At 40.7% G+C, this 21,149-nt stretch overlaps 1 protein-coding gene across 1 annotated transcript in view; it reads right to left on the bottom strand.

The window, feature by feature from the left end:
- Positions 1 to 437: 437 nt before the first annotated feature.
- LOC129701834 (gamma-aminobutyric acid receptor subunit alpha-6-like) overlaps positions 438 to 21,149 on the bottom strand; it is a 32,878-nt gene continuing 12,166 nt past the window's right edge. The window contains exons 6-9 of the mRNA XM_055643303.1: positions 18,659 to 18,802; positions 15,907 to 16,059; positions 13,664 to 13,914; positions 438 to 1,295 (exon numbers count right to left, since the gene is read on the bottom strand). Coding sequence (XP_055499278.1) covers positions 1,005 to 1,295; positions 13,664 to 13,914; positions 15,907 to 16,059; positions 18,659 to 18,802 — 839 coding nt within the window. The 3' untranslated portion in view covers positions 438 to 1,004. The remainder of the gene's footprint in view (positions 1,296 to 13,663; positions 13,915 to 15,906; positions 16,060 to 18,658; positions 18,803 to 21,149) is intronic.

Here is a 21,149-nt window from a genome sequence, read left to right as displayed (position 1 = left end):
GTCTTGGCGGAAAAACCAGATCAATATCTTAAGACATGGACACCCGTTACTGAATTGGTAGTTTCCCTTGTTCTCCTTTATCTTTTCACTTTTTACTTCCTTCCTTTCTTTCCTTTTTTCCACTTTTATAACTTTGGTTATAAGGTTAAAAATGAAGCTGTACAATAATTGTATAATTCTAGATGCCGCATGTTTTATCTTTGTACAATTGCTTCTAATAAAATAAAAAAATAAAAAATAAATAAATGAACATAAACAGATCGAAAAATGTATTGTGTTTCTGCTGTAACTGATCGATTTTTCGAAGCAATTTCCGATTGAGCAGTTTGTCTTTGATTTGTGATTCCTTCGGAGGTAAATGGCTGGAGCATATTTACTGCAATTCAAATTTTGGATTGCTGTTTTTTAAAAAAAATATATATAGTTTTATAGAACATTTTCACCAAATGTGAACAAATAAAGCCTTGAATATAAACAAAAAGAAGATGGTATAATAAATTGTAGTCGTTTACTCAAATCACAGTGAACAGACAAATAAAGTATTTTCTAAAATCTCGCAGTACTGAACCTGAAAAAACAAATATTTTACATGGTTCCAATACGTACTGTATAATTCACAAAATGTCCCTGTGTACAAGTCAAATGGAAATTTGCTATGTGTTACAGACTGAATCAGTTACTATACTTACATCATATTCCATAACTATAGAATACATAAAACATACAAAGCTGTCTTTACACATTAAAAAATACAATTAACTTCAGTTGTTGTTGTTGCCATGTTGGTCCTTGTCTTTATGCTCGGTATAAGTTTTTGTGTATCATACGAAAAAAGGAACATTTGGAATAGTTTATCAAGTCGGTAACATATTTTGTCTCCAGTTGCTTATATTGTCGTCCGAACACTTCTTTGTGCTTCTGAACTAATATACTCTTTAATATCCATTGTTTTTGAGTATACACTAATATAACAGGTATACATATATATTACATAGCACAGAAAGTTATATATTACTTCCCATTTCCATCGTATCCTTTGAAAGGTACACTATCCAGTACACCAGATTGAACGCACCAAATGACAATGGGAAAAGGATTCTGGCATATTGGTCTATTTTGCTGGTTCCTGTATCGGGTGATGGTTGAGGCGATGAAGTGAGACCAGCATGGGCGCACAGAATAGATGAGACATTGTCGGCACGGCTGTTTGCATCTGCTCCTGCATTGGCCGCCGACTCCTTCTGGGATGCCAACGTTGGAGTTCGCTTCTTTAAGCTGCAATTAGAGTCAGACGGCTACAAAAGAGAAAAAAAAGGAAAAAAAATTAGGAGAAAGTAAAATTAGCAAAATTGCTTTATTCTCTGATAAAAAATATACTGCCATGTTTAATTTGTTAACAATCATGCCAAGGAAACGTGACGGTTTCGAGAACCACTAATCAATAGAGTCACTTCAATTTAATCCAGGGCCAATAATATAAATAATGACATTATATTGATTAAGTGATACTCAACGTAAAATGTACTTTTTTGTAAAGGCTACAATTTGATTTACATTGTACAAATACAATAGTAGAAAATGTATTTGATAGATAAACACAAACAAATATACATTTAAATATATTTTATGCAGATATTAACTGTACATATGTGCATTGGTGTCGTGTTGTATTTCTTTTAACAGAGGAGAAGCAAATTGAATTTCGTTGCTCAGATTTGTGCAATGACAATAAACATATTCTATTCTATTCTATAATCTCCCATTTAGATGGTGAAGTGACCTAATAGTTATATACTAGAAGGGATAATGATCTAAAGACATGTGTTAGGTAATGATAATGATTTGAAGCCAAGTTCAAATCCCACTATAGGAATTAATATTCAGAGAATATAAAGCTGGTGTCGGTAATCGTGACCTTTAAGCTACTCGCTAAGTATAAAAAGTCACCCGCTTCACCTGTCAGAGAAGATAGCCAACAGGTCTTAGTATAATTCCAGACCCAGGCCAGAGGTTGATTTTTAATAGTGTTTTGAAATGCCCAAGAAAGCCACTAATTTACATCAAGCTGTTATGACTGGTCCAAGTTGGTTCATTACTCGGGTAAATATGAGTTTGGTGACAAATACCAATCTTGTCCGAAATACCTATATCGAGTGAATGAGTGGAAAACACCTTTGCAGTCTGAAGAAGGGTCTCAACCCGAAACGTTGCCTATTTCCTTCGCTCCATAGATGCTGCCTCACCCGTTGAGTTTCTTCAGCATTTTTGTCTACCTTTGATTTTCCAGCATCTGCAGTTCCTTCTTAATCATTTTGTCTACTCCACTGCAAAATCTCCTCAAGGTATGCCTCCTTTGAAGAAGATCTCCTCCCCAATCTGAAGAAGGGTCTCGACCCGAAACGTTGCCTATTCCGTTCGCTCCATAGATGCAGCCGCACCCGCTGGGTTTCTCCAGCATTTTTGTCTACCTTGCAGAGGATACTGTCACGTCTTTTAATAAAGAAATGCAAATATTTTTTCACACAAATATTTCAGCGAGCATTTGCCAATATTTGGGGAGGGTGATTTCAAGACAAACTGGTGTATATAAATAATACTCTCCAGTTGTGAGACTGTGAGATGCAAACAGAGTTTAAAGTCAACATATGTTCTTGTGCAACAACTGTTTATTGAATACCAAAGTGCCTTCTTAATCACTCCAATGGCAGGCAGAAAGCATTACTCATGGGTAAACCAACTGAAGGCATCCCACTGTACTAGGACAGCCAAATAGATTAATGTCCAGAACCTACATTTAAAACAGGCAACTGATGGGAAACAAATCTTTCTTCAACACTGTCTCTGCAGCCATGGTTTGCTTTTGGACTAATGACATTCAGGGCAATAATGAAATAGAAAATCGCCCTCAAAGCACAAGCATCATAGTGTATGCAAGCTATATCTTGCTCTTCATAAAATAATGGAACTAAATTAGTGGAGTGTCCCCTACATACACCACTACAATGTGTATCAATGAATGTTAACCAAGTTTGCATATGGTGTATTGGGCGATCCAGAAAAGGAAACGCCCAGTAATAATTTTTTTATTATTATTATTATTATTATTATTTATAATAATAAATAAATAATATTATTTATTTATTTCTTAAATCGTTGAAATCATTATCGAGGAAGTGATACTGGTTTCCGACAGGCACGGTGACTGACGCACCACACATCTCTGTCCTCCGTGCCCCTAGCAAGCTCCTCTTTTGTCTCCACACATAAGATTTTAAAATATTCTTCTTTGTTAGAAAAGTAAGAATGCTCCTCACATTCAAAATTTAAATCAAACGGATCACTAATTGTGCCACTGCTAATAACACTCATACTTGCCACAATCACTAGTCAAATAAAATGTTTGGATTCTGGAGAGTTTTCTCAGCAGTAGGAAGTCTGGATGGATTTTCTAAGTTTATTTGGACATTTCTAAAATGCCGTGTTAGCTATTTCAGTGGCTCCAACTTTTCTCGTTTTGGACTGATTTTGTTGAGTCTTGCAAAATTCTTGAGTTATCACAACAGGTTCAAATTGAGGCTTCTGTCAGCTTTGGAAGTCACCATTGTTCTTTACCAAGCAATTCAACTAGTTGCAGAAAGGATGAAAATGCTTTTACACGAATAGAATAAAATCCAAAGTTATGACCAGCTTTCTTCCCAGCTGTTATCAGGCAACTGAACCCGATGTTGGGGAAGTCCGAGCACAACTAAGGAAAGGGGGAAGTCCTGAGAGGAGAACTTTTCTCACACCAGAGAGTGGTGAATTGAATCTCTGGAACTCTCTGCCACAGAGGGGATAGTTGAGGCCAGTTCATTGGATCTATCTTTAAGACTTTATCTGTGGCCCTTGTGGCCAAAATCGTTACTCCCTGATCATATCATGTATCTGTACAATTTCTATGTTTCTATGAACCATCCGTGAATGCAGTCCAATTGTATCATGTATTGAGACCTTTGGGATTCTTTGACCGCTGACTGACTTAGCATGCAATGTTAAAATAGATGTATCTGTATTTGTGAAATCCTATTCTAATCATGTCGCTCTTCCAGCTGACTGCTAACACGCAACGTCGTTAGATTTGTACTGTCGCACTGGGACAATGACATTTAAAGTCTCTGTATGTACTGACATCTGAATCTGAATCTGAAAAGATTTTCCCTGTACCTCGGTACACGTGACAATAAACTAAACTGAAACTGAACTGAAACTGAAACTGAGAGTTGCATCAATTTGGGAATGATCCTAAACATTGTCAATTGAGCACCCTTACTTCCTAATGTATAATTATCATTTACATAGGAGATGTGTGAGGCAAGTTTAAAATCAGTTGTACAGTGAGCATAGATACTGGGAGGTCATGTTGCAGTTCTATAAGATGGTGAGGCCGCATTTAGAGCTCAGTTCTGTGTAGCATGTAGGAGGAAAGATGCTGTCAAGCTGGAAAGGGTACAGAAAAGATGTTGCCAGGACTAGAGGGTGTGAGCTATAGGGAGAGGTTGAGTAGGCTGGGACTCTATTCGTTGGAGTGCAAGAGGATGAGGGGTGATCTTAGAGAGATGTATAAAATCATAAGAGGAATAGATCGGGAGATGCACAGAGTCTCTTGTCCAGAGTAAGTGAATCGATGACCAGTGGACATAGGTTTAAGGTGAAGGGGAAAAGATTTAGTAAGAATCTGAGGGGCAACATTTTCACACAAAGGGTGTTAAGCTGCCAAAGGAGGTATGTTTAAGAAAGAACTGCAGATGCTGGTAAAATCGAAGGTGACGTTTCGGGTCGAGACCCTTCTTCAGACTGAGCATCAGGGGAGAGGGAGATACAGAGATAAGGAAGTGTAAAGTCCGAAACGTCACCCATTCCTTCTCTCCAGAGATGCTGCCTGCCCCGCTGAGTTACTCCAGCATTTTGCATCTATCTTTGGTGTAAACCAGCATCGGCAGTTCTTTCCTACATATTTAATCTATGCGAGCACACTGGATAACTGAGCAGATAGATATTGAAAGACTGGATTGATTGAACTATGCAGCATGGGAGCAGGCCCTTTAGCCAACTCCATGCCGACCATCGATCACCCGTTCACATTCATTCTTGGTTTCTTGGTCCTCTAAAATATTCCAAATGGAATTTAAACTGGAGGTGGTGAAGGGAGGACTTAAGCCAGAAAAGGTTATTGGGAAGAAAGAGCTACTTTAAATTTAGTTGCATCTGGTTGGGTAACTATAGTTGGGTGGAGATTATTCCATGCTTTAATTGTGCGGGGGAAGAACGAATTGCTGTACACGTCTGTCTTTGTAGCTGGGATCACAAATTGGATCGAATGCCCTCGTCTGCATTATCCCACTTACGCATCATCTCCCTACACACTAGGGGCAACTTACAGAAACCAATTAACCTGTAAGCCTGCAAGACTTAGTGGGAGGAAATCGGAGCACCCAGAGGAAACCCACATGTTCACAGGGGGAACATGCAAACTTCACGCAGAGAGCACCCGAGGTCGGGATCAAAGCCATGTCTCTGGGGAGGTGAGGCCGGCCACAGCTCTACAATGCCGCCCTAAAGTAAAGTAGAAAAAGATTGCTTATTAAAAAGCAGGCTTAATAAAGAACGTTCAAAACTGGAGTAAAACCAAAAATCCGAGGCAAAGACAGGGCAGTAGAAATGCCATAACCATTTTGTGATTCTGTGCAATGAGATTAACTAAGATTGGCCAATAGAGACAGATTTTGGACACAGATTAATGAGTCTTGATGTCTTTCCAATTTTTAATATTCTGGAAGGAGTTGGCAGTGGCGATCCTGAGAGGTTGTTTTCTCTACCTGGCATGTCCAGTGTGCAGCTGCACAGGGCGTTGGTTGGGCCACATTTAGAATATTGGGTGCATTTTTGGTCCCCACGATGTAGAAAAGATGGGGCACTGCTGGAAAGAAGCAGAAGAGTTTCACCTGGAAGACCTTGCCTGGAATGGTGGACTTTCGTTACAAGGACAGGTGGATTGTTCTCTTTGCAGGAAGCTGAGAGGTGACATTACAGAAGGTTTATAAAATTAAGGGGGGGGCATAGTGTATGTCGTTACATTCTTTATCCAAGAGGTGGGTGGTAAAAACAATTAGAGGGCGGAGGTTTAAGGCGAGAGAAGAAATATTTAAAGATCTAAGGCACAGTTTTTTTTACTGATGTTGTGTGGAACAAGTTGCCTGAGGAAGTGGTAAGTATTTGGATAGGAAAGGAATAAAGGAATATGGGCCAAATTCTGGGAAATGGGATGAGCATAGATAGGATCTTGGTCAGCATGGATGTTTCAGCTGAAGGGCTTGTTCCCGTTCAATGCATCTATCAAAATCTCCTAATGATGTTCCCTAATGTTTAGAAGAATGAAGGGGGGACCTCATTGAAACATACAGAATAGTGAAAGGCTTGGATAGAGTGGATGTGGAGAGGATGTTTCCACTGGTGGGAGAGTCCAGAGCTAGAGGTCATAGCCTCAGAATTAAAGGATGTTCTTTTAGAAAGGAGATGAGGAGAAATGTATTTAGTCAGATCATGGTGAATCTGTGGAATCCTTTGCCACAGACAGCTGTGGGGGCCAAGTCAGTGGAGATTTTTACGGTCGAGATAGATAGATTCTTGATCAGTACAGGCGTCAGGGGTTATAGGGGGAAGGCAGGAGAATGGGGTTAGGAGGGAGAGATAGATCAGCCGTGATTGAATGGCAGAGTAGATTTGATGTGTCGAATGGCCTAATTCTACTCCTATCACTTATGACCTTCTGACCTAAAGTAGATACAAAGTGCAGAAGTAACTCAGCGGGTCGGGCACCATCTCTGGGGAAAAGGATGGGTGACATTTTGGGATGGGACCCTTTTCAGGCTGGAATATATTGCTTTTCACTGGAATCCACAAGGACTGGTTTACCGAAGGTCTTTGGTGAATAAAGCCTCTTCAACATATTTCCTCTTCCAGCAGGCTACTCTGCTAATATCCATTTGCCTTGACACTCTGGATTAAGAAGAATGGTCACCAAAGCTTCCACCCACTGGATCTGACTGAAGCCTGTAGAATTTGACACATTTCTTACTTATATCAGGCGTCTGAATACATTCAAGTCTGCATCGATACCAAGAATTGTCATAAGATCTTCAGTCGAGAACCAGTCTTTCTCCACAACCAGCACTCCGATAAAACCCTCAAGTTAAGAGGACGGTAGTTTACTGGGTGCAGAGTGGTGGGATACAGAGGCATGCTGCACAAAAACAGGCCCTTTGGGCCACCATGCCCCCCACCAACTTATAGTGATCCTAACTTGTTCTCCGTACATTCACATCAAGCACATTCGGGGCAATGCACTGTGGCTAATTAACCTCCTAACCCAGGGGTGGGGAACCTACGTCCTTAAGGCCGCATGTGGCCTTCTAAGCCATTAAGTGCGGCCTTTTGAATGAATCCAAATTTTGTAGAACAAATCTTTTTATTTTTATTAATATGTTTTTGTTCATCTTTTATTATTTTTTATTTTAATCTTAAAATGAACCTATTTAAAATATTAAAGAGTAAAAGAAGATTCAACAAAATAATCCTCCCTGACTGACGGCCACAATTAAAACATTAGTAAGTCATGAGGGCTATTTTAACAAAATAATGTCTGAAGGGTTTCAGCCCGAAACGTTGCCTATTTCCTTCACTCCATAGATGCTGCCGCACCCGCTGAGTTTCTCCAGCAATTTTGTCTACCTTTGATTTTCCTGCATCTGCAGTTCCTTCTTGAACAAAATAATATGCATTTTGAAGTATATCTAATTGAAGTTTCTTGGATGCTGCCTTATTAGATTACAGCTAACTAAACGCTGCCTTCCACCATGAAAAGGTCCCCCACCCCTGTCCTAACCTGTGCATATTTATGGAAAGAAATCTAAACTTCCAAAAGAACCCACACGGGTGACATGAAACATCAGACAAGATCGGTTATCAGGATTGAACCAAAGTCAGTGGAAGTCAGAGACAGCTTGACTGAATTTACCACTGTGCTACTCTCGCTGCTACGATACTGCACATCTCCAAATAAACACATTCTGGTCTGGTATGGTGCCTTGAACTTGGAAGGTTAAGCAGATTGCAGCAAAAATGAATAGATAATTACTGCTGCCCAAGACTATTAATATGGACAAATGAGTTATAAGTCCTACCATGGCAACTGGGAATACGAATGAAATTAAATAAATGTTTCTGGAATACAAAGCTTATACAGTGACGGTGACCACAAAACCGCCACCAGATTGTGGCTAAAAACTCATCTGGTTCACAAATGTCCTCCTCAAAAAGAAATCTGTCTTTCACCATCTGGTCTGGACCTTGTGCAGTTCTAGGCTCAAAAAATACGGTTAACTCTAAATTGCTCCATGAAAAAGGGCAGACAAGCCACTAATTTCAAGGGAGAATTCATGATGGGGAAATGAATGCTGGACTTATCAGCAATATGTACAGCCACAAAATAATGTTACAAAGTTCATTTAAATTGCACAAGTGGTGATGGTGGATGTGGTGAGTTCTTCTTGCAGATAAGTCCTGGACCCTCCACATGAGTTGGGCAGTAATTTCTTGCCACAGCATTGATGTCCAGCACCTGGGAAGTCAACAACAGGACAGGGGACCTCAAAACACATCATTTTGTGAATGAAGGTTGTACAGGTGGGTTGCAGGTCAAAGGTCCAGCAAGGGAACTTCTTCCCCAGAGGTAGACACAAAGTGTTGGAGTAACTCAGCGGGTGAGGCAGTTTCTATGGAGAGAAGGAATGGTTGAAGTTTCGAGTCGAGACTCTTCTTAAGACTAGCGTCAGTGGGAGGGGCGGGACAAAGATAGAATGTAGGTGGAGACAGTAAGACTGGTGGGAGAACTGGGTAGGGGGAGGGGATGGAGAGAGAAAGCAAAGACTATAACCATATAACCATATAACCATATAACATATAACAATTACAGCACGGAAACAGGCCATCTCGGCCCTACAAGTCCGTGCCGAACAACTTTTTTTTCCCTTAGTCCCACCTGCCTGCACTCATACCATAACCCTCCATTCCCTTCTCATCTATATGCCTATCCAATTTATTTTTAAATGATACCAATGAACCTGCCTCCACCACTTCCACTGGAAGCTCATTCCACACCGCTACCACTCTCTGAGTAAAGAAGTTCCCCCTCATATTACCCCTAAACTTCTGTCCCTTAATTCTGAAGTCATGTCCTCTTGTTTGAATCTTCCCTATTCTCAAAGGGAAAAGCTTGTCCACCTCAACTCTGTCTATCCCTCTCATCATTCTATCTGAAGTTAGAGAAGTCAATGTTCATACTGCTGGGGTGTCAACTGCTCAAGCGAAATATGAGCTGCTGTTCCTCCAATTTGCGCTGGGCCTCACTCTAACAGTGGATGAGGCTCATGGCAGAAAGGTCAGATTGGGAAAGGGAGGGGGAGGTGAAGTGTAGGTTAAGACGAACTGAGCGGAGGAATTATTTCCCACACATTCTTCCCAGAGGCTTTGGAGCAGCTTTTCAAATGCAGTGCGAATGCCATCATCTAGATTTACAATGGAGGTGATTTTTCCCATAAGAAAACATACAGTAAGAAAAATGCAGGGTACCGTGGTAACAATTATAAATATCATCTATTGCCGTCCATTGTGTCAGCTGGAAAGGGCTGTGGCGCGCTTTTCTCAAATTTGGCTGATCTAAAGTGGATGGAAGGAGTAGTCAAAGTGGCTGTTGGACTCTGTGAACCTGCAGTCGATATTGGTCCCCTGTGATGGGGATGGTGAATGTGAAAAGGGCAGTCAGAAATGTGCAATGTGAAAGAGGGGGTTGGGTTTGAAATAGCTACAGTTGTCCTTGCAACATGACAGCACACTTTGCTTTCCCTCCACTTTGTTGCCAAACATGTTGGTTCCATTGCTCATTCTTCAGCTCTCACCTCCTCCTTTTGTACCCAAGGTGAGGATAGGGCTCCCCTTGACCTTCCACCCAGAAGGTCTCTCCATTCAATAGATTATCCACTGTAATGTCTGCTATCTTCCACCAAATGCTACCACCAACACATGTTCTAGTTCCCTCTGAACCAGAATGTTGAAAGGGACAGTTTCATCATTCAATCTTCTGTTCCTACCAACGTCCGTTCCCATTCTCACAGCATCTTCCTTTCTCCATTCAGACATCCAAACCCTCATTCCAATCAAAGCGTTGTGTAGGAAAGAACTGCAGATGTTGGTTTAAATCGAAGGTAGGCATAAAATGCTGGAGTAACTCAGCGGGTGAGGCAGCGTCTCTGGAGGGAAGGAATGGGTGACGTTTCGGGTCACCACCCATTCCTTCTCTCCAGAGATGCTGCCTCACCCGCCGAGTTACTCCAGCATTTTGTGTCTACCAATCAACGCATGGACTGATTTGCACTTCGTTCAACTTATGTTGGGTTCTCACAACATGGCATCCTCGACCATGAAGGAAACAAATGAAGATTGGGATGAGTTCTCCGCAGTTCTAGTCAGTCCACAAGAATGATCCCAAACTTTAGGTTACCTGTCAGTATAATTCTCCATCCCACTCCCACTATGACTTGCAAAGCATAATGTAATCTCAGCCAACAGGATCTCCTGACTAGACAAGTTATAATAGCCTCAAGAACTTGGTGTTGAATCCAACAATTTCAGATAATGTGTGCGATAACCAGTCATTATTATTGAAAACTCATCAACCTGTAATATTAAAAGTAGACAAAACTGCTGGAGAAACTCAGCGGGTGAGGCAGCATCAATGGAGCGAAGGAATAGATGACATTTCGGGTCGAGACCCTTCTTCAGACTAATGTGGGGGTGGGGGGGGGGAAAGAAGAAAGAGGCGGAGACAGTGGGCTGTGGGAGAGCTGGGAAGGGGAGGGGAAGGAGGGTGAAAGCAAGGACTACCTGAAATTGGAGACGTCAATGTTCATACCGCTGGGGTGTAAACTGCCCAAGCGAAATATGCAGTGGGACTCACTCTGGCCATGGAGGAGGCCCAGGACAGAAAGGTTGGATTCAGAATGGGAGGGGGAGTTGAAGTGCTGGGCCACCGGGAGATCAGGTTGGTTAATGCGAACTGAGTGGAGGTGTTGGGCGAAGCTTTACCCAGCATCTGCAGTTCTTTCTTAAACAACTTGTAATATTACCTCTGTCTTTCTATCTCCACAGACGCTGCCTGACTTGCTGGATATTTCCACAGTTTTTTTAGTTCTTAGTTCCACATGTTTACACATAGCCAAGACAACTCAGCACCCTATCTCAGGACCAAACTCATCCACCTCCACAATTATCATAATTCAATAATTCTTTCTTAGTTTCCACCACACCATAGACATTCTATGTTTAGTGCAGGTGTCAGAGGTTATGGGGAGAAGGCAGGAGAATGGGGGTAGGAAGGAGAGATAAATCAGCCAAGATTGAATGGCGGAGTAGACTTGATGGGCCGAATAGCCTAATTCTACTTCTATTCCTTATGACGTCAAATCAAGTCAAGTCAAGTCAAGTTTATTTGTCACATACACATACGAGATGTGCAGTGAAATGAAAGTGGCAATGCTCGCGGACCTTTGTGCAAAAGACGTTATGACCTTCATATTGGTCAGATTCAGTAGCTTACCAAATACTCTACCAAACATCTATAGATGTACACCAGAGAGGGAGGGCATTGACTGCCAGCATCACAGCCTTCTTCAGTAATGTGAAAGCTCAGGATTGAAGACGGCTTCAGAAAGTGGTTGGCATCGCACAGTCCACCACAAGCCTCACCACCACTGAAGGAATCTACAAGAGGCACTGCCTCAAACAGGCAGATAATATCACCAAAGATCCACACCACTCTGCCCACGCTCCATCAGGAAGAAATCACAGGAGCTTGGAAAATTGTGAGTTCCAGGTTCAGAAACAGTTTCTACAGTACATAGCAATCATCAGACTCTTGAACACTGCACTACACTAACCACAACCCTAAATAGGCAACTATATTCTACCATGAACTTTGTTTGGTTGTACAACAGACATGTTTTTGTACTATTGTGATCTGGCTACCTATATTACCGATTATTAATGTATTGTACTTTGATTATTGTATAATTATTTGTCTATTATTGTGCCGTATATCTGCAGCAAGTCAGACGTTCATTCATCCATTGCTGTTTGACAATTAGATACTCTCGATTCCTGCCTTGAGTTCTCTCCCTCCACCTCTCTCCCTTGCTTGGAACTTAAAACATACTTGTTCTCTACTTTTCCTCCTCCTGCAGAAAGGTAAAAACAAGGGATGAAACTTCCCAGCCCATTGCTTTAATCTGCGGCAAGTGTAGCTCCATTGGGGCACTTGAGTTATACCAGATGGTATTCAACATGCAATCATGCATTAAAGCACAAACCAACATCCTATTGTATGGAAAACTGCCATGGCCATGCTTGAATATACCTTTTTCTGCATTATATATGAGATTTTCAACAAAAAAAATTTTTTTTTTATTATGCCAGTTAAGATTAAGACCAATCCAAAGAGTTATGCCACTGTCCCACTAAGGAAACCTGAATGGAAACCTCTGGAGACTTTGTGCCCCACCCAAGGTTTCCATGCGGCCGGAGGTTGCAGGTGGTTGCCGGAGGTTGCAGGTAGTGGAAGCGTGTAGGGAGACTGACAAAAATCTCCGGGAACCTCCAGGAACCTCCGGGAACCTCCGGGAACCTCACGGAAACCTTGGGTGGGGCGCAAAATCTCCAGAGGTTTCCGTTCAGATTTCCTAAGTGGGACGGGGGCATTCTTTTTTAGAAATAATTTGTTTCATGGTTTTATGTTCTATTGTCAATAGGTGTGGGGTCACTCATATGCCCAGGAAGAAAGGAGATTACTAAAAGAGGTGGGCACTGCCCGGTCCAACACTGATAGGCACTGATCTTCCCACCATCGATGGGATCAACAGGAAATGCTGCCTCAAAAAGATTGCCAGCAACATCCAAAACTCATACCACCATGGCCACGCTCCTGCCATCAGGAAGAAGGTATCGGAGTCTGAAACCATGGCCTCCAAGTTCAAGAACAGCTTCTTCTCAACAACCATCGCTTTTGAACACTGCCAAACACTAACTAAACTATTAACTGTGAACTGTCTTGGTTGCTCTCTAAGGACTTAATGCACTGGTATTATTTTTAGTTTAATTTATTGGTCTATTTTGTTTATGATGTATTCATGTAGTTAATACATAATATATAAAGCCGCCACAGCCAGACATAAAAACAACTTTTTTCCACGAGCAGTAGCTCTACACAACAGCCAAAGGTCTGTAACCTCTTTGTGCTCTGGTATTTTATTTCATTCTTCACATGATTAAATTAAAATGTCTTAATTTTAATTGTCTACTGTATATCATGTTGTTACTTGCGAGGAAAAAACCAAGGCAAATTCCTTATATGTTTGCATATTTGGCTAATAAAATGTATTCAATTCAATTCAATTCAAAGTTATTCAATGTGCATTGTATTTACCAGCTTATTTTGCTGCTGCTGCAAGTAGGAATTTCATTGCTCCATTGTCGGTACATAAGACAATTAAACATTCTTGTCTCTCTTGAATCTTACCGAAACGTTCTTCTCTGAATCAGACGCTGCCAACGCTGCTGACAACGCTGCCGATCTGGCTGTTTTTCTGAGATCTCGTTGAGCCTGAAGATTTGTGAAGTAGTTCACGGCTGCAAACTCAATGAGCGCAGAAAAGACAAAAGCGAAACATACGGCAATGAACCAATCCATGGCAGTAGCGTAGGATACTTTGGGTAACGAATGGCGTGCACTGATACTTAGTGTGGTCATGGTTAAAACTGTAGTGATACCTTCAGCAATTTTAAAACAAATTATCATTAGTACTTGAAGTAGATAAACAACAGATTAACACACCAATAATCATGTATTTTTACTTTTATTTTCTTTTATTATAGTTATCAGGGATAAACTTTAATTTTAACTGTGAAGACACAAAAACAAACTATTCCTAAATAGCCACCAAACGGGTTTATTTCTACCCAGATTGGACCCTTGTCACTATAATTTCATACAGGACTCCAACAGTCAGCAAAAGAAGAATATTAGAGCAACAATTAGTCCCCGAAATAGGCAGAATTCTTAATTTAGGATTCATCCCTTCCCACAAACTGATTGTATAGTATTTCACAAAAATCAAAGGAAATAGATAGTTCATGGAAAAACATGCGATAAAATCTATAACTTGTTCTTTGACAATTAAAACTACATACAATTAATTCAGTGACATAAAACCTACATGAACAAAAAAAACACCAGAACACAGACCTCACACTTTGGAATGAATGAATGGATGATTGAATGAATGAATGTATAAGTTTATTGGCCAAGTATCCACATACAAGGAATTTGCCTTGGTGCTCCGCCTGCAAGTGACATGACACATAAAACATTAAACATTAATAATAAAACATTATCGATTAAACATGTGAATTAAATAAAATACCAGAGCAAACGGAGGCTACAGATTTTTGTTAATGAGTAGGGCTACTACTAATGGATAAAAGCTGTTTTTATGTCTGGCTGTGGCAGCTTTGACAGTCCGCAGTCACATTCCAGAGGGAAGTGATTCAAAGTGATTGTGGCCAGGGTGAGAGGGGTCAGAGATGATCTTACCCGCTCGTTTCCTGGCCCTTGCAGTGTACAGTTCATCAATGGAGGGAAGGTTGCAGCCAATAGCCTTCTCAGCTGATTGGCCGATTCGCTGCAGCCTCCGGGTGTCGTGCTTGGTGGCTGAGCCAAACCAGACCATGATGGAGAAGGTGCGGACAGACTCTACGATGGCCGTATAGAATTTGACCATCATTGCCTGTGGCAGATTGTGCTTCCTCAGCTGCCGCAGGAAGTACATCCTCTGTTGTGCCTTTTTGACTGTGGAGTCAAAATGGTGGCCCCCCCATTTAAGGTCCTTGGAGATGATGGTTCCCAGGAACTGAAAAGACTCCACAGATGTGACTGTGGTGTTGTTGATAGTGAGTGGAGTGTGGGGAGGGGGAGCTCTCCTAAAGTCTACAGTCAATTCCACTGTCTTAAGAACATTGAACTCCAGGTTGTTGCGATGGCACCAGGATGCCAGCCGGGTCACTTCCTGTCTGCAGGCAGATTCCTCCCCACCCTGGATCAGGGTTGTGTCATCTGCAAACTTGAGAAACTTGCTTCTAAGTCACCAAGTGCACTGATTTACAAACAAGCATAGAAAAAGTGCCAGACCAGTCACAGTATGGCCAGGGGAAGATTATTTGTTTTTCCAGAACTTGAGACAAAACTACAGTCATGGTGCATGGGATGTTGGTCTGAGTGAGATAATAGCCTAATTTTCTCGTCGCAGAAAATAGACTATCTGCATGGAATATTCACCTGAGATGGATAAATGATGTTTAAGAAAGCACTGCAGATGCTGGTAAAATCTAAGGTAGACACAGAATGCTGGAGAAACTATATATTTTTTGCCCTACCCTCTCCCCTGACATCAGTCTGAAGAAGGGTCTCGGCCTGAAACGTCACCAATTTTTATGTCTGGCTGTGGCAGCTTTGACAGTCCGGAGTTGCCTTTCAGAGGGAAGTGATTCAAAGAGTTGGGTTTTTTTGTTGTTGCCCTATCCCCTCCCCAGTCTGAAGAAGGGTCTCGACCTGAAATGTCGCCAATTCCTTCTCTCCATGGATGCTGCCTCACCCGCTGAGTTTCCCCAACATTTTGTGTCTACCTTGGCTAAATGATGATGGTAAATAAACAAAGACTGGACAATGAATACCGTGGAGAGAAGGTGTGGTAAATCAAGGCGTACCGAAAACTGTTCTAGCTGGGACAGACTCCTTATTAATCCAGAATGACACTTGGGAGAGAATTACTGTCATAATGCATGGAATGTAAGTCTGAATCATAAAGTATCCCATCTTCCTTTTTAAGTGAAAATACACTGTCATCACTATGTATTCACCTGTTCAAAGAAAAATGTGAATATTTTTGTCATCATAACAATAATAATGAACATTTTCATTTTCGGCACATGGGTTTCCATACAGCATATTCTCTAATGTATAATAGATGCAGCACAAAAGTAGAGATATGAGATACAGAGATACAGCACAGATATGAAGAATATTCTAATCACATGCAAATGATGAAGGCCCAAATTATTTTTGCATCTTATCATTGTGATAGAATATATATTTTATGCTTCACGATTATATTCAGTTAGCATAGTTTACATTTGCGTCCATGTTTTTAGAATTACGATTAATGAAGAGTGAAATGGCAATTTTAGTGCCCTTCAATAGGTTCTTTGTATCGACTGCATCTCATCTGAGACAAGTGGCCATCCAACATAATTATATCTTTAATAGCAAAAATAAATCACATCTATAAGATTGTTTATCTGAAGTCAGATGTTGCCGCTCTCAGTCTCACGATAACATTGAGGCAAGCCAAGAATTTCAACTGAGAATAACGCAAAACTCATGCAATCTTCACAGGGGTCACGGTTGAAGAATAAGGGTAAGGGTTAGGGTTAGGGTCTGAAGAAGGGTTTCGGCCCGAAACGCTGCCTATCTCCTTCGCTCCATAGATGCTGCGGCACCCGCTGAGTTTCTCCAGCATTTTTGTCTACCTTCGATTTTCCAGCATCTGCAGTTCCTTCTTAAACAAGGGGTAGGCCATTTAGGACTGAGATGAGGAAAAACCTTTTCACACAGAGAGTTGCGAATATGCGGAATTCTCTGCCACAGAAGGCAGTGGAGGCCAATTCACTGGATGGTTTCAAGAGCGAGTTAGATTTAGCTCTTAGGGCTAAGGGAATCAAGGGATGTGGGGAAAAAGCAGGAACGGGGTACAGATTTTGGATGGTCAGCCATGATCATATTGAATGGCGGTGGTACACAAAAATGCTGGAGAAACTCAGCGGGTGCAGCAGCGTCTATGGAGTGAAGGAGATAGGCAACGTTTCGGGCCGAAACCCTTCTTCAGAGTTCTTCAACCCTTATTGAATGGCGGTTCTGGCTCGAAGGGCCGAATGGCCTACTCCTGCACCTATTTTCTATGTTTCTATGTAATCTTCTTTTAAAAGGCATATCACAATTTTATTCTTGTGCAGATAGAAATTTTAGTATATCTTCGTGTGTCAATATTTCTTTTTTTTGTCATTTACTTTTGAATTGGATGAATTAATTATTTATATTTTTCACCTCGCTACCGGAGATATTTCCTCAGTGGTGGTGGAAAATATTATTCACATCATTGGCAAGACACGTTGAACGTTGAAATTTTGTCAAAGCAGATTTATCAAAAAATCTGCGATTTTCTTTAACATTACGTGACATTTTTCATGCAACATATTTTCCTACCAGGATCACCTCATATCACAACAGATCAAATCATGTAGCTATGAGAGCAATTCTGGTTAAATTAGATCACATAGTATCAGCAAACAATGATGAGAATCTGCTGTTAATTGATATCCATCATGTATTGTGCCAGTAACTATGCCCCTGTCCCACTTAGGAAACCTGAACAGAAACCTCTGGAGACTTTACGCCTCACCCAAGGTTTCCATGGGGTTCCCGGAGGTTGCAGGTGGTTGCCGGAGGTTGCAGGTAGTGGAAGCAGTAGGGAGACTGACAAAAACCTCCGGGAACCTTCGGGAACCGCACGGAAACCTTGGGTGGGGCGCAAAGTCTCCAGAGGTTTCCTAAGTGGGACGGGGGCATTAGTTATCACATGCACAAAAATAATTGCACTGCTGCATAGTTTAGTAAAACAAATCCTGTTACATTTCCACATGTTTCTCTTTTATAATTGTTGACAATTATGTTCAACTTCACAAAATAGTACAGTAATTGTACAGGTCTGAAGAAGGGTCTCGACCCAAAACGTCACCTATTCTTTTTCTCCAGAGATGCTGCCTGATCCGCTGAGTTACTCCAGCTATATATCTCTGTCTTCCGTTTAAACCAACATCCACAGTTCCTCCCATACACAGTATAGTACAGGAACTTGCTTTTTGACACACAATATCTGTGCCAAACAAAAGTGATCCCTTCTGACTGCACATGACCAATATCACTCTATTGCCCTCATATTCATGTGCCTATGTAAACGCCTCATAAATGCCACTACTGTGCCATCCACCAACTCCCACCAACGCCCCAAGCTCATTGCTCAATCCACCTGCAGCTCTCTTTAATGGAATACCCCAAGTATAATGCTGTAGAAAACACCAAAAATAGGGCCCCATTAGCCAAATCTGGGTCATTATGTCAACTAATCTCTCAATATCTTTCTTAGAACACTACCTCATATATTATTCTATAATAATCATGTCTAATTAAAGAAAAGCTATTAGATATCAAAATCACAAATTCACCCATTAATATCTTTGGACTAAGATGCCATCATCCAGTATTATCAACATACTGTTCCAATTTCTGTTGGTTAACAATTAAGAACTTTGTGTTAAAAATGTAAACACAGCTAATTTGAAGACGAAAGAAAATGAGCTTCGAAAATCGAAAACCCATAACAGCAAAAGTAAATGCACTTGCCAGTGTTGGACTTCATAGTTTCACTGGATACGGTTTGGCCCACAAGGTCATACTGAAGCAGACTTGAAGATTCATCTGGTACTTCTACTGAGTACAAGGGCCCCTTCGTCCATGTGTAAATGATTTCACTTCTTGGGTAGGCATCTGTAAATTGCATAACATTTTTCAGCTGATTCTGCTCCTGGTACATGATTGTTTTTTTTTATATTAATTTCCCAAGAAACCATTTTTGTCAATTAACAACATTGCATGTTCATTTTCGTCATTAGTGATTCACAAACACTGCGACAAAAAGCTTACAGGAGCACCAAATAACAACAAAATTAAAAAGTGTACAAGCACCAGAATTGATTCAAATCTTTTAATAGTTTCTTTCTATCAATCTGATGACAGGAACTTCATAGAATAATCTTGTGTATTACTTTTTGCTTGAAACAAACTTTTTTGTATTTTCCAAATTACAAATATAGTCATTTAAAATCTGATGAGTTACGTAGACAGTGATTTGTGACACGCATTGGGGGCTGCCGGACTATCTTTGATTGGACTTTCCTGCGTTTATCTTGCACTAAACGTTATTCACGATTTTCCCTTTCTAATATATCTGTACACTGTGAATGGCTCGATTGAAAACATGTATTGTCTTTCCGCTGACTGGTTAGCACGCTACAAAAGCTCTTCACTGCACCTCGGTACACATAACAAGAAATAAACTAAACTGTTTCCAAATAATAACCTGAAACGTCACCTATACCTTCACTCCATAGTTGCTGCCTCACCCGCTGAGTTTCTCCAGCATTTTTGTCTACCTCCAAGTAATAATGTCACTTTAAGCATCCTTTCGGCTTTGATCTTGATTTTAAAATGATTTTCTTTTTATCGTTTATTAGGGCCTATTTAATTTTGTTTTAAAAAAAAGGCCAATTTATATTGTATTAAAAATCTCTCAGTGAAGTCTTCCAATGCCAAATAGTTGCTTATACCCTCTCGTAGTTGCTTATACCCTTCCACCTCAAATTAGATGGGCACTGACAAGTTAATTGCATCAAGTATAACGATGTGGCTCAAAGATGAATATATGGCTACCATGAAATAAAAATGCTTAATTGTGTTATAATACATTATTGTAAACGTCCCCACTTATTTCTACTTTTCTGAGTTTATAAGCCACAGTTTCCTTGTAGCATCGTGTTATTCTATGGTGCAAATATGTATTGGCATGAGTAAGAAAAAAGTAGCTTTATGCACTTTTTCTCTGTTTTCATTCAAATTAACCAAATATATGACCTTTATTGCAAAGGGAATGAAAGTAATTTGGGTGAGGCTCAATAATTGGAGCAAACTACCTCTTAACAAAAGTTGCCCTCGAATGGTTTTTAAATACTTGAGGCACAAAATACAACTTTTACAAACTTCCACAGATGTACTGTAGAAAGCATCCTGTTGGGTTATATCACAGCTTGCTTTGGGAATAGCTCTAACCAAGACCACAAGAAATTGCAGAGAGTTGTAGATATGGCCCAGTTCATCACACAGGCCAGAATTCACACCATTGATTCCATCTACACTTCACTCTGCCTCGGAAGAGCACCCAACATAATCAAACACATGCCCCACCCCGGTCATTCCTTCTTCTCCCGTTCAACAGAAGGTACAGCAGCTTGAAAGCATGCATTACCAGACAAAGCTTCTCCCCCTTTGTTATCAGGCTTCTGAACTGCCCATAAGCTCCAAAACTGTCCAATTCACCTGTTACCCACTGGACTTTGTCAATGGGACTGATGTGCTGCAATGCTGAGAAATATACTCTGCACTCTGAATCTTGCACTTTGCTCTATCCATTGGACTTGAATTTGACTTGATTGTACTTATGTATGGTATTTTCTGATCTATATTCACCCTGTTGAGCTTTGTGAGAACTCTGTATGTTTCATTGAGATCACCTCCCATTCTGTGAAACTGGACAGAGTATAGGGTCGATTTGCTTCATTATTCATGTGACAAACATGCCATTCCACAAATCAATAAGGCATTCCCTTTCCTGTAGAAGAGTCTGAAGAAGGGTCTTGACCCGAAACATCACCCATTCCTTTGCTCCGTAGAAGTTCCTCCAGCATTTTTGTCTACCCCTTCCTGTACTGTGAGTATATCCTATCTCGAGGAGGGAGATTGGATTTCTAGATAATATTCCAGATGTTTATACGTCAGCACTAAAATCTTCTTACAATAAAATCCAACCTACCTTTTCCTTCTTATTTGCTAGCTGTATAGGCTCATTAATATTTAGTGGTTTGCTCACTGGAAAACCCACATCCCCCTGAACAGCAACACCTTTCAATTTCTCAATATTTAAAAAATATTCCACTTCTTAAATTGTTTTTTGACCTCAGATTTAGTTTACATTATATTCAACCAAGTCTTGTGACATGTATATTCTTTGCTTCCTCTTTCCAACACAACCTGCCACTTAGTTTTGTATTATCAGCACATT

Source organism: Leucoraja erinacea, chromosome 11, assembly GCF_028641065.1.
Source record: "Leucoraja erinacea ecotype New England chromosome 11, Leri_hhj_1, whole genome shotgun sequence".
Taxonomy (NCBI): Eukaryota; Metazoa; Chordata; class Chondrichthyes; order Rajiformes; family Rajidae; genus Leucoraja; species Leucoraja erinaceus.
This window is presented reverse-complemented; position numbering and strand designations above follow the sequence as displayed.